This window comes from Diabrotica virgifera, chromosome 2, assembly GCF_917563875.1.
Source record: "Diabrotica virgifera virgifera chromosome 2, PGI_DIABVI_V3a".
NCBI lineage: Eukaryota > Metazoa > Arthropoda > Insecta > Coleoptera > Chrysomelidae > Diabrotica > Diabrotica virgifera.
In genome coordinates, this window is record NC_065444.1 from 105,843,505 (window position 1) to 105,858,334 (window position 14,830).

The following is a 14,830-nucleotide window of genomic DNA, read 5'->3' on the forward strand; positions in this document are numbered from 1 at the left end:
ATATTTGATGGTTAAATCTTTAGACAAGGCGGAAACGGCGGGTTCGTTGGGAAAAATATTCCCATGAGATATTTTTGCATAATCACATTCGTGAGACATCCCAGAATAAGGTTCAAGAAGTCGCCCACGAGAAAAGTGGGCCAATTTTTTTTTAACAATTTTTTTTTTAATCAAATTGCAAAAATCAATATTTTGGCCCGGACTAATTTTTTTTTAGGTTTTTTGGATCATTCTGGACAAAAAAGGTCTCTTATAATTTTTCTCTAAAGTTGATCTTTTTCGAGTTATAAGCAAGTTAAAATTTGAAAAACGCGAAAATGGCCATTTTTAAGGCTTAATAACTCGGTCAAAAATTATTATTTTGAAAGTCAGAAAGTGACTAAATCAAAGTTTAAAGTCGCCGTTACATGATCCTGAAGAAATCTGTGTCATTAATTTACTACTAAGCTGTTATTTTTAATTAATAACAATGAGTGGTTGTATCGTATTGACGCTGCTGTAAATGTGAGTGCGAGTAAGATGCACAATTGGACTGCTGGAATAGCTTCTCTCTCGCACTCAGCATTTACAGCCCCGCACACGTGCATGGCGCTTATTATTTTTACTTAAAAATAACAGCTTAGTAATAAAATAATGACAAAAATTTCTTCAGGATCTTGTAGGGGGGCTTCAAACTTTGATTTCGTCATATATTGACTTTCATAATAATAACTTTTAACCGAGTTATTAAGCCTTGAAAATCGCCATTTTTCGTTTTTTTCAATTTTAAATTGCTTATAAGTCGAAAACGATCAACTTTAGAGAAAAATTATAAGAGATCTTTTTTGTCCAGAATGGTCCAAAAAATTAAAGAAAAAATTGTTCGGGCCAAAAATATTGATTCTTGCAATTTGATTAAAAAAAATTGTTAAAAAAAAATTGGCCCACTTTTCACTTGGGCGACTTCTTGAACCTTATTCTGGGATGTCTCACGAATGTGATTATGCAAAAAAATCTCATGGGAATATTTTTCCCTTCGAACCCGCCGTTTTCGCCTTGTCTACTTAGGTTTTGGAGCATGCTGAGCTTTTTATGAAGAATAACTTTTTTTCGTAAAATTAATAATAAAAAAGTTTTCCATATGAATACAACTTACAGGGACATACTGTATAAATAATAGGAAACTTATAGATATTTAGAAACATGGTTAACATAACATTAGGATTACACCAAAGAAAATAGATTTAGCAGTAAAACTTTGGATAATTTCGGGATAACATCTTAGGGTCAAAGATATTTCAGAACACAGTATTACAAACGGTAGAGATTAGAATTTGGATATAGGACATAATATCTTGTCTCTTGTCTAAGAAGAAACTTTAAGTAGAAAGCTCCTTCCAACGATGGATCACATTAACTGGCCAATTAGAATTAAAAAATAATGTTTTTTTAGTGAATGGTCAGTGAAAATAACGATGATAAACAAATTAGAAGTATTTGAACTCTGGATTTATAGAAAGATCTTAAAAATTCCTTGGACAACCCATACCACCACCGAAAATGCCCTGAAGAGAATAGGTACAGATAGAGAGGTGGTAAAGATTATCTAAGTTAGAAAAGTTCGCTGCTTAGGACACATAATGAGAAACGAAAAGTACCGTCTCGCGCAACTGATCCTCCAGGGGGAGATTGAAGGAAAACGGAGTTCCGGTTGCCGCCAGATATCATGACTCAAAATTATCAGAGACTGGACCGGCCTTGATTCCAGATCTCTGTTGCATTGACCAGAGACAGGTTTGTCATTGTAGTCCCTAACCTCCACTAAAGGAGACAGCGCCACAAGAAGAAGTCAGTGAAAATATATCTATATTTATAAACAAATAGTACATTTATGATGTAGCCAACCATCCACATGCAGTTCATTTATTCCACTGTAACCCAGTTTTTAAAACTGTCCCGGCATTTACCTATATTTCAATACAAACAATTTTAATTTCCCTTTGTGTACTTTAGTTGTAGCTATTAAAAGAACCTTCTTTCAGTGAGCACTTGAAGATAGGTTCGGGTAATTTTATTCTGCAATTTATTTGCTGTGTGGTGCAGCTGTAATATAGACGTATATATCTGCTATAATGCTACATTTGGGCTTATATTTTAACATTCGTTTAATCAAATAAGTGTTTGTCTAATTTATTTGTTAAAGCTAAAAATCATATTTTACCTACATTTTAGAACTTTCGCCAGTGATTTTCAGAATATCGATTTCAGAACAAAGGAAATATATAAAAGAACATTTTCTCTACAAATTTTAATGCCGCGGTAACAGAGAATAAATACACTTTTGTCAACATTTGCGGTAAATGTCAGTTATATTGTCAGATTTTATTGCAGTAAATTCTCTCAACCTGCTGAAATAAAATTTTAACAAAAACCACAAAAAGTGTGTGATGCTTTTAAATTTGTGAAATTGTATGTATATTTGTATATACATAGGTATATTTTCTTAACGTGAACTTTTAATTTCTGGGTTTATCGATCTGTTATATATAAATTCTTCTTCTAGTGCCGACTCCACTAATGAAGGTTGGCTATAACTATTGCAAATTCGTCTCCATTGTTCTTATTTTTCTGAAAGAGTATGTGTGTTTAACCCGGTCCAGTCGCGAATGTTTTTCAGACAGGATATTTGTTGTCTACCAGGGCCCCTTTTTCTTTCGATTTTAAAATTGACTTTATCATCAGCTGCAACAACTCATACTTATCATTTCTAAGTCTGTGCCCCAAAAATGCTGTCTTTCTCCTTTTAATGGTGGTCAAAAGTTCTCTGCCTCTTCTCATTCTGTGTAACATCATTTCGTTGGTAATATGATCGGTCTATGGTATTTTTAAATTTCTCAAAAAGCCATATCTCTAAAGCTTTCCGCTTTCTTAAGAAGTCAACATTAACAGTCCAAGCTTCGACTCCATAAAGAAGAATAGAGTGGAAATAACATTTTACCATCCGATATCGAATTTGTAGATTGCGTACTTGTTTTTTTATCTGGATCCTTATTATGACTTTATCCTTCTTACTGATAACCATGGTTTTTGTGTTCTTTATGTTTATTGTTCCCCAGGATCACAAATTGGGTTTAGTATCGTCTGCAGGACCTCGATTTTTGACCCTTTGCTTCGTTATCGAACACTCGCTTCATATATTAAGCAGATACGAAGCGAATACGTTCAATAACGAAGCGAAGGGTCAAAAATCGAGGTCCAGGTCTTTCTCACTTTCAGCAATAAGTAATGACTGCATTGGCAACATAACGAATGTTATTATATATATAAAAAAAACTTTATTATTGCTTAAACGTTTCGGTTATCTTCGCCATTTTCAATAGCTCTTTAATTGTATAGACATTTTAATACAATTTATATTTTATGTCTGCAATGTTTGCTAGTTCACGATGGAATGCAAAAGTGATATAGTGATATTTTACCCTACAACCACATTGCGAACACTTATAAATACGACTGGTTCAGGGTCGTATTTAAAATATCTACAAATGGTGCATTTACGATCAACTCAATTTATTTAGCTGTAATATTTATACATTGGAGAGACCTTTTCTTCTTCTTTATGTGCTATCTCCGCGACGAAGGTTGGCAATTATCATTGCTATTCTAAATTTTGACACTACATCCCGAAAGAGTTCGGTTGAGCTACATCTAAACCATTCTCTGAGGTTTCTCAGTCAGGATATTTTTCTTCTACCTATGCTGCGCTTTCCTTGAATTTTTCCATGCATTATTAATTTTAGGAATTCATATCTGTGACCACGTGTTATATGATCCAGATATTGTATCTTTTAGACCCAGATTTGTATCTGTAGATATCTTTTATATCGGTCTTATTATTAGTACAATTTTGATCTTTTGTATGTGAATTATCTCCAATATATGTACATCTTTTGTTGCACATCTGTTCTTTTTTCAAAATCTTTTGATTTTTAAAATGTACAAATTCCGGAAAAAGATCAAAACTACAACAAACTAAATCTAAATGAACTATGTGCTTAGTAAAGTTCTAAAAGTAAGGTAAAATAGTAGAAGTATTAAGTTAGGGTTATTGAAACCGTAAAATATAAGTCGTTATTAAAGGATACTTTACTAAAGTACAATAAACTACATTTCTAGAATGGAGTTATTACTAACATTTTAAAAGAATCACTATCATTTTAAAAGAATCTTTAAAATACGACATTAAATACATTTTCAATAACTCTCTAATATGACGTACAATGCTTTTAGATTATTTTATATTTACATTTACTCAGTAATCGTTTCTTTTTGGTTTTAGCAATTTTGGCAGCCTGGATTACAGCCTGGAACTTCTCAAGAGTAAGTATTTATGTCTAAGTTGTTTCAAATGTTCATATATTTACGTAATTTATTTTTTATTTGCTGATTTTATTGATGTTCTATGTTCTAGACATTCTTTACGGTTTTAATATTATTTCTTAGTAAGAATATTTTATTTAATTCTACGTAGGTTTACCTGGAGCTAAGAAAATCGAAACAAATTGCAATAAAAATTGTCTTTACTGATTTAAAGTTATTCATAATGTATTCATTACGTACAGACTAACGACCCAAAGTTGAAAAACAAAAAAAAATATTTTTAGTGGTCTTATTTAAAAATTTTAATAATTAATTATAATTTAATTTTAATAATAACTTTAATACAAATTTTAATATCTAATTATTGTTTAAATTATTTATTGCAATTCAAATTTCAGTTTGTGTTTTTTAAAAGTAAATTGTTTTTTATTGCGTATACAGTATACATCATTTAAATGAATCATGCGGCGTTGCTTAAAACTCAATAGAGCTATAATTCTGATTAAAAATCGTCGGTACACTTGCTCCATCAACCTGCCATACTTGGTCAACTTAAAGTTGTCTAAATATTGCGATGACTGACAAGATACTTGAACTGATGGAAAAATGACAAACATTTAAAGCCGTACAATACAGGAACTATTCCTAAGGAGTCGTTGAAGTCTACTTACACATTACCAAAAAAAAAAAACCAAATGCAAGAGAAGGCTCTCTTGCATTTCGGGGTAATTTTTATTTGTTGGATGGCAATTTCTCGACCTCATACTTCAATTTTGTGTTATCTTCGGGAGGTCAAAATCCAAATTTTGAAGTGATCAATGTAATCACCTCAGCTAAACTGGATTGAATATATTTGGAATAAATTGGGAAAGATGGGAACAAAAAAAAATGATTTCAAAATCAACTTGCAAGATTTCAAACGCAATTTGATATAACTATATTGTCATCTCATTTGTTTCTTTTTACTTGCCTTTCTCTAATTTTTTCATTTTCCTATCCCAATAATGTTGTTTATCAGACATTGGAGTCAAAATTTATACCGATAAATTGTTTTTATTCAGTCATATTGATACTAAATTAATGTATAGCAATTTTTTGAGTACTATCTGTTTAAATAATTCTGATTCTATATTTTACATGTCTCAAAAGATGTATTTTATACATTATAATAATCGAGATCAAAGCAAATATATACAAATACTGTCTTTCATAATGATTAAGCATAAAATTAATGTTTTGGGAACAAAAATATATTCTAATAACATGCAGCTTTTTGTATACTTTTACCGATTATTAATAGATCTGTTTAGTGAATATACCTGAATTACGCACGTCAATAAAAAATTACTCGACATGGTTTTTGATTTAAACCACTTCGTACAAATTGGTATTAAATTATGGTAAAAGGATGGAAATTACTGTTGATATTAACTCGTGATTTCAAAATGCTATTGTTGCTTCGTGTCCACGTTAAATATATTCAAATTGACGCCAAGAGGAAATAATAATAGGTATACACGTGAGAAGAGCCTACACATTTGATCATATTTGTTATAATAAATTAGTTCTAAGTATACCAAAACACATTAATCATTGGCATTATCCGTAATAACAATTCATTTGAAGTATACCACAACCAATTTCCACCTTAATAAAATCTACAATGAAGGCAAAATGTCAGAGGATTGACGGAGTCTCTCTTTGTAACATTACCAAACCTTCGAAATGCGGCGAATTTAGACTTGTTAGTCTAAAGCCGGACTCAAACGACTCGTGTACTTGGCGAATAATCGTTACTTGCGTTACTTACTATGTCTTTTGGGAGGGTTACTAGTACAATTCTTTGTCAATTAATAGTAGTATTAACATTATTATTATTAGTGTTTGACAAATAGTACAATAATTGTACTAGTAACCCACTCACACAGCATTGACAGTATACACAAGTGACGTTTATTCGTCAGGTACACGAGTCGTTTGAGTCCGGCTTAATGTCTAATGAGTCACGTACTTACGATATTTTTGCGAATAATTCAAAATCGTACATTCCATATATTATGGTACATTCCATTATCGTACATTCCATTATTAATAGAATTACTTATTAATAGAATTACTTATTAATAGAATTACTTTAATTAATAGAATTATTAATATAATCGTACGAATCGTACATTCCATTATTAATAGAATTATGGAAGTTTGACAAATGCCAGACGAATGGAGAAGCAGTATACTAGTACCTGTATACAAAAACAAGGGAGATATACAGCAGTGTACAAACTACAGGGCTATAAAACTGCTTAGCCACACCATGAAAATATGGGAGAGAGTAATTGATAGACGGATACGTGAAGAGACCGACATATCCGAGAATCAATTTGGCTTTATGCAGGGCAGATCAACAACAGACGCAATTTTCATTATAAGGCAGTTGATGGAAAAATACAGGAGTAAAGAAACAAACGCTCATATGGTATTCATTGATCTTGAGAAAGCATATGATAGAGTTCCTCGAGAGATTCTGTGGTGGGCACTCAATAAGAAAGGAGTCCCTGGTGCATATGTAAAGATTGTGAGGGATATGTATGAGGGAGTGTTAGACTAGTGTTAGGACAGCTGTGGGAGAGACTGATAAATTTCATGTGAAAGTAGGATTGCACCAAGGCGCGGTGCTTAGTCCGTATTTATTCTCATTAGTTTTGGACCAGATAACAGCGAAACTACAGGGTAACATTCCATGGTGCTTAATGTATGCTGATGATGTCGTGTTAGTAGGAAATAGTGAAAGAGACTTAGAACAAAAACTGGAACAGTGGACACGAGCTCTGGAGGAAAAAGGTTTAAAGCTTAGTAGGACAAAGACAGAGTATTTGGAATGTTCATTTAAAGATGGAGTTACTACAAATAAAATGGTATCTTTGGATGGTGAACTGATTGTAAAAAGCAATAGTTTTAAGTACCTGGGATCGGTATTACAGAGTAATGGAGAAATAGATGGAGATGCATGCAGTAGAATTAGGGCTGGATTGATGAAGTGGAAGGAAGCGAGTGGTGTCGTGTGTGACAGAAAAGTTCCAATGAAGCTGAAAGGAACATTCTATAAAACAGCCATAAGACCGGCTATGATGTACGGAACTGAATGTTGGGCAGTGAAAAAGAAAGAGGAACAACTAATGCATGTGGCGGAGATGAGAATGCTTAGATGGATGAGTGGAGTGACAAGAAAGGATAAAATTAAAAATGAGTATATTAGGGGTGGCACCAATTGATGCCAAAATGAGAGAGCATAGGTTGAGATGGTTTGGTCATGTTCAACGTCGAGACGTTAATCATCCAATATGAAGAGTAGCTGAAGTGCAGATTCCTGGAAGGAGTAGGAGAGGAAGACCAAAGAAGAAGAAGTGGGGGGAGACGATTAGGCAGGACATGTCGGTAAAGGGGATTAATATTGATATGACCCAGGATAGAATTGTGTGGAGAAATGCAATTAGGGAAGCCGACCCCGCATAGGGATAAGGCAAAGAGAATGATGATGATGACATTCCATATATTTAAAAACCAAATTAATGATGAACAGTTTGGCTCTAGAAAAGGCTTAGGAACCAGAGAGGCCCTATTCTCTATCCTGGTTTTCCTCCATAAAGTTGTGAATTTCGCAAGAGCGTCTATATCTGTTTCATTGACTATGAAAAGGTATTTGATCGAGTTCAACAAGACGAGAGCCGCTTGCATCAAGATACGTGGAGTAAAACAAAGCTTATATTAACGTCAAATCTATTTAATTCATATTCCGAGGAGATATTTAAGGAAGCCTTGGATATCAGATCACAAGGAATAAACATTGGTAGAGAAACAATTAATAATATCAGATATGCTGATGATACCGTCATTCTTACAGAAAGTGTAGATCTTAAACACTGTTACACTAGATAAATGAAGCAAACCTTTGGACAGATCTCAAAATTAATGTCTATTAGGTAGGTATGTCATTAAATTTTCGTAAAATGGTTTTGGTCTATTCTATTTTGTGGTGCAAGACATGAATTTTAAAAACACCAATGTTGAAAAGTTAGAATGGTTTGAAATTTGGTGTTATCGACTGATTCTAAGAATATCGTGGGTCTCGCACACTTCTAACGAGAGTGTTCTTATAATCATGGACTCTGAACGTTAGCTGCTGAACACCATAAAAAGACAAAAAACGGAGTATATTGAACAAATAATTAGAGGACCCAAATACCTACCACTTACTTCGCCTTCTCATAAAGGGAAAAGTGAAAGGCAAAAATTGGATAGGACGTTAAAAGCTATCTTGGCTATGCAATACAGTGTAGCCTCTATAAGTCGGATTAATCAGGACCGCGGCCGATCCGGGTTATCGAAAATCCGGGTTAGCCGGAGAATATGGTAAAAATTAATAAAATACAGTATTCGTAAAGATAAACTCCATTATAATATGTAAAACGTGAAATACATAAATGCACTGTATATCTAAATTACGTACAGTTGTATACAGTATTGTTCATTTCTTGGTAAACAACTCAGTCAAACTGAAAAAATGTTTGTTTTGTCTGATGAAAATCGGTCCGGGTTAAACGGACGTCCGGGTTATCGGAGGCCGACTATCGGGGTTCCACTGTATTAGACAATGGTGCGATATCACAACTGAAGAACTATTTTGCTCAGCAGCTGATAGAGAAAAATTCCAAGAACTTATAAATATGATGATAGCCAACGTTTGATCGCAGATATGACACTTAAAGAAGAAGAAGAAGAAGATATCATAACTAATAGATACCATTTCAGTTGACTCATAATACAGGGTAATGTCGAAGGTAGGCACGGAGCATGACGCAGACAGGGGTCCTGCTTTAAGAACATACGAGATTTTAACTATATTATACATGGCTACTTTTAGATGATGTTTCATGAATTTCTTGAATACGATGTCAGAATATTTCAGAATTAGTTATATTTCTAAAAATAAAGTAGCTTTACCGATAGTTTTTCAAATGAGAGATAGTTTTCATAATCTGGAAAATTTTCCTTCAATTTGAAAATATCAGAAATCATTACTAAACTGCTAACAGCAATATCGTCTCGTTTTATTTTGACAAATATGTTTGGGTTTGCAATTTTTTATAGAATAATTTTTAAACACAATCTGATTTTACAATTGTTACTTTTTTAGTGTCAAACCATTTGCCCAGGCAGCATACACGGCAGGTAAACCGGCGACAGCTGTATCTGCGGGAGAAGTTGGAGCCCTGCAATCAGCCCCACCACCAGTTTGGGAAGGAAGGGCGATTGCCACACACAAACTAAGGCTGGTGGAGTTTTCTGCTTTCATGGAATCACCTAACAGAGAAGAAGTAAGTATATAATATGTATATTACAAGTCGTGCATTTATGTACACTTTCTCTGTCTAAGTTACTTCAGCTTAAGAGTCATTTTTTTTAATTACGTATTTGAGACTCAAAGAAGTCTTAGATAGCGTGAAGATCATTTATAACGTTCTTTGCTATTTCCAACTTAATCTCGGTCTGCCTTTCTTTTGTCTTCCCTGCGGTATCCAATTTAATAATTTTAAATGTTAAAATTTTTAATTTAATACTTTTTGGTATTCTATTGTCATCCATTCTTTGGTCGTTCCCTTACTATCCTAGTTGCTTGATTCTGATTTCCTCTGTTATTCTATAATTTAACGCTCATGATTTATTGAATTCTCTTGTTTCTTACATTTCCTGATCTTGATTTATAGGCTGCTCTCTTCCAATAATTCTTTTCTGGCCACTTCGTAACCTGTCATGTTTCTTATCTCTGTTTAGTTATTTCTGTTTCTATCGATAATCATTACTTTGGTTTTTTGTATATTTATTTTCACACCATATTTCGTACTCACCGTGCCCAATTTATTCATAATTTGCTTCTGTTCTTCTGGTGAAGACGCCAGTATAACCATGTCATCAGCATGTCGTAGGTTCTTTATTTTTCTTCCTATAGTTGCTCTACGTTACCGTTCCTCAAAAACCTTATTCTGAAGTACTTTGATCATATCACTAGAAATAAAGAGGGCATACAAAGACTGCTTGTCGAAGGCAGAAGTTCAAGAGGCAGATTTCCTTCACGATGGTCTGATCAAATTAAAAAATTCACAGGACTTTTCCTTCCGGAAGCATCTCACAAAGCTCAAAAGAAAGTTGAATGGTTAATCACGGTCAATCAAAGATCATGACGTCACCGTATCCTTGCGTAGGATAACAAACTGAGGAGGATCATTTGAAAATATAGTAATTGATACAGTCATCAGACAATGAGATTAATCAATAAAAATGTCATCTAAGGTGCAGATATACGTTAATTAGTGAATGAAAGATGAAGATATAATATGCAACTGAATAATTTCTATAGATAGGTGTATTTTTATAGTCATATTATATACTATAAGGGCTCAAATATAAAGTACTCAACAACTAACTTAAGATAAATATATTTCTATGATTTTAGACGACCAAAAGAACTCCGACATTGGTTGACTCTATTAATTCGTCTATTAGTTTTAATGACAATATGAAATAATCGTATTGATACAAAAATGTAATTTAAATCTGATGATTTTTAAATTTTTTCTCCAATCATCTTGCAAAAATGTTTTAAGGCATCTAAAGAATTTTATATGAATTCGTAGCAATAAATTTTAGTAATATTGTATTTATTTTGGTGCATAAATATACGCAATTTAATTATGCAATTTTCAATTCACATCGAAATTAAATTTACACCAAATGAAAATTTTATGAGCTATAAACTTATAATATACTATGTTGAAATATATTTTTCTCGTTACAATATTGCCAATAATACATTATTTTCCTGGGAAGACGTTAGTAGAAAACCGTCAAATTTGGTTAGTAAATACATGATTCAGTACGAAAGACACGTAAAATTCTTGATAGATCAAGTTGTAGTCAGATAGTGCTAGATTAGTTGGCTGTATAAATTATAAAGTGCAAAGCAGTATAAAGAATAAAGTACGGAAACCGGCGTGGTAAATATTGAATGCATAGCAAACATTATTCCCTAAGCAGTCAAGACCTCACACACAGGCTGATGGCTTTGGAAAGGAGTATTCTGCGTAAAACAAATTATAAACAAGAGTCCAACTAATCGAACATCCCAACCATACTTGAGAAGCTTGAGATCTGAGTAAGAACTACATCCAAAAAAGTATCAGTGGCCCAAATCCTAATAACTCCATGCTGATCTTGCTGCCAGATTACTCTTACAAAGGCAAATTCCTTAATTAATACATTGACATCGTGGAGACAACTCCACCCAGGAGCTGCCCAGAGGCAACTCGTGATTAAACAAATAACTCACTTACACACAGATCTGTGGTTTTCAGATCAGCAAATGCAGTCAGACATAAAAAAACATTTGAAAAGACCCTTTCTACACATACATGCCGTCTATTCCCTACTTTGCAAGACCCCAGAACCTTATTTTTCACTTGCCCATGTGTTCAGGCTCTAAAAAGATACGCTGGAGATAACAAATCGGGGTATACAAGACTATTACCAGACCAATAGTGTGTTATGAATGCGAGGCATAAGTGATAACAAAAAAGACAAAAAGAAAGCTGGAAGATATTTGGGCCTATTAACGAAAACAGAGTAGGGAAATATAGATAGGTATACCATGAACTCTACCTTCGTTCAAAGAGACACCGATCTCAGAATTCGTTAAACTTCAGAGACTTCGATGAGCTGGTCATGTAGTGAGAATTGAGACCGAAGGATTACCGAAAAGAGCCCTAGATGTAAAATGCAGGGCGCAAGACCAAAAGAAAGGCCACGGAAAAAGTGGGAGGATGAAGTGGCAGCGGATGCGCAAAATTTGGTAAAGTTGCGGTAAAGTTGGAGGCACTATTTGAAGGAGGCCAAGGTTCGGTTTGGGATGTAGCAGCTTTGGACCTAGAGAAGACCCCAGAACCCCTGCTACCAGTGATAGAAAAATCTAAACACCAGTACCTACTCTTCTACTCAAAAAAGCCCTGAAGGGGCAAAAGATCTTGCCTAAACGAGACACACGAGACACCATCATGCAAACACATACAACATAGAAAAACACACAGCACTGCCAAAAAAGAATGAAGATATCTAGTTGGAAATGTCGGTTAGTTGTAGTACAGCCAAAGATGTCTCTCCCGAGACAGATTTAGTTTGTCTTGTGCATTATACAAAGTGCGTTCGCGGGTGCCTGTCGGCGACTAGTCGGCGACAAATTAGCAGCAAAACGCATGCGCACTTTAAAATGATATAAATAATATCGTTAATAGATAAATATACAAGGTATATTTACCTAGTATAATTTAGTAATTAGTTATTAATATTAATTAAAAGTAAATATACCTTGTATATTTATCTATTAACGGTATTATTTATATTAAGTGAGGTTAGAAATTGTCGGCGACAATTTGTCAACTGTACCCGCGAACGCAACTATCGATTATGTGATATATTGTTTTTTACAATGACAAGTTTCTGTCTATCTGTTCAATGATCTGTCGTGATTTGTATAAAAACATTACGAGGTCCTTTTTAACTTGCTATCTTTGCTTTTCCGTTCTCTTATTAATACACTTGTTTTATTTTTAGTATCAAAAACATCTTTTCGTACACATAGGAGGACCAGCGCTATCATACTCAGATCCCCTGCTCGAAGCAGTGGACGTTCGGCAGATATACGACAAATTCCCCGAGAAGAAGGGCGGACTGAAGGAATTGTACGACAAAGGTCCTCAAAACGCCTTCTTCCTCGTCAAGTTTTGGGCGGACCTAAACTCAAACATTCAAGACGAGACAGGAGCCTTTTACGGAGTCACGAGTTCGTAAGTATATAGTTATCTTAGAAGTTTTTCAGATCGAAAACAGGTAGCTCTTTAAAATCGATGGAAAAGTTCTTACATTTCCAAAAGAGAATAAAATTGTTGATAAAATTATTTATATTTCTCTCCCCCGACTCTCCTCTCTATTGGCATTTCCCTAATTTCTTGCTTATTCGTTTATCGCTGTATGGATCTTTCCTTTTCTTTGCTTGTCCCGGTCTCTGTTTCGCATTTCTCTTTATTTCTATGTCTTTCAATAACTCTATCTTCTCGTTTTCCTTTCATATGTCATATGCCAATTTCAGTTACTTTGTAGCACTTAGAAATAAGGGGGAAGATAAAAGCTTGGAAAATTTAGATACTGCTTAAATACAAAAGGGTCGAGAAAACTAGGGGATATTTCTAAAAACTACTTTGCTACGGCGGCTCGTGTTTTGGTTGGAGAGCTAAGGTTGTGAGTTCGTTAAGAAGAAGTTAGGGATTAGGGAATATTTACTACTATCAAAAATTTAAACAAGGGTACTTACAGATATCCTGGGGTGTTAAATATAAATCCTGGCTATATTTTGTTAGGGCGCCTTACCAGGAGTTTTACTTTCTATGATCATCCAACATCTTAAAATTTGACTCTAAAAAGCTTTTAAAGTTTGTGGTTAAAATTTTGCCAATAGGTTAGCGGTAAATAAACAGGACAAAATACACAGTTATGGCATTTATTGAAAAATTATTCCTTGACATAACAAAACTTTCAGATTACATAAAAGATTACCTGTAAAAAAAAATACATCTACTTTTCTGAACATAGGTTATGGTGCACCAAAAGATAAACAATAATATTATTGCATTGAGGATTTGATATCTGACTTAATTATGACTTGTATAACTGACTGACTGACCTAATTATGACATATATTATAGCATTTGCATTAAAACAAAAATTTATATTCATTCAGGGAACAATGTTTACATTAAAGAATTACTGACTACTCCTCGTAGTACTTAATTATTGAAAATAACAACAACTATGTCACCTGTCAAATATCATTCCGTAAATCTTTTATTTTTAACTATTTCAAAAGGTTTCAAAAAGGATTTTAACATTAACTTACAATTATGTCTTTACAATAATATTTTAATGATGGAAGCAAAATTATTCTTTGTTCTGTTCAACAATTTACTTTTTCATCTTTGTATTTTAAGTTCCAAAAAGATTTATTTTTTTTTATGTTGAAAGAAATTAACGTTATTAGTTTGAGAATTTTATAATTATTAAAAGTCACTATACCTTAAAATTCAAAACTTCACCATTGTGAAACTTGACATGACACTTGACAGCACGTACGTAGTTCATACGTCACTCGAAGGGGAAAATGTCAATGGAAAATTACTGATTGCACCATATACCATTATACCATGAAAATACCATAAAACAAAAGAAATTTGCTTATTTACCTCGGGAAATAGGTTTTCTAATCCAGGAGACGGGAGGCTTGGGTTTAATTCATCACTACGATATTAGTACTATGCCGGCTTTCATAAATACATACGCAGTATTTTTACAAAGCGTATATTACACTTTT

The 14,830-nt window shown here is 33.5% G+C and overlaps 1 protein-coding gene across 3 annotated transcripts in view; it reads left to right on the forward strand.

Annotated features, from left to right (window-relative positions):
• LOC114328891 (transcriptional enhancer factor TEF-1) overlaps positions 1–14,830 on the forward strand; it is a 522,782-nt gene that overhangs the window by 484,397 nt on the left and 23,555 nt on the right. For all 3 annotated transcript variants that reach the window (XM_028277869.2, XM_028277867.2, XM_050643933.1), the window contains 3 exons: positions 4,319–4,359; positions 9,554–9,734; positions 13,021–13,253. In XM_028277869.2, coding sequence (XP_028133670.1) covers positions 4,319–4,359; positions 9,554–9,734; positions 13,021–13,253 — 455 coding nt within the window. The remainder of the gene's footprint in view (positions 1–4,318; positions 4,360–9,553; positions 9,735–13,020; positions 13,254–14,830) is intronic.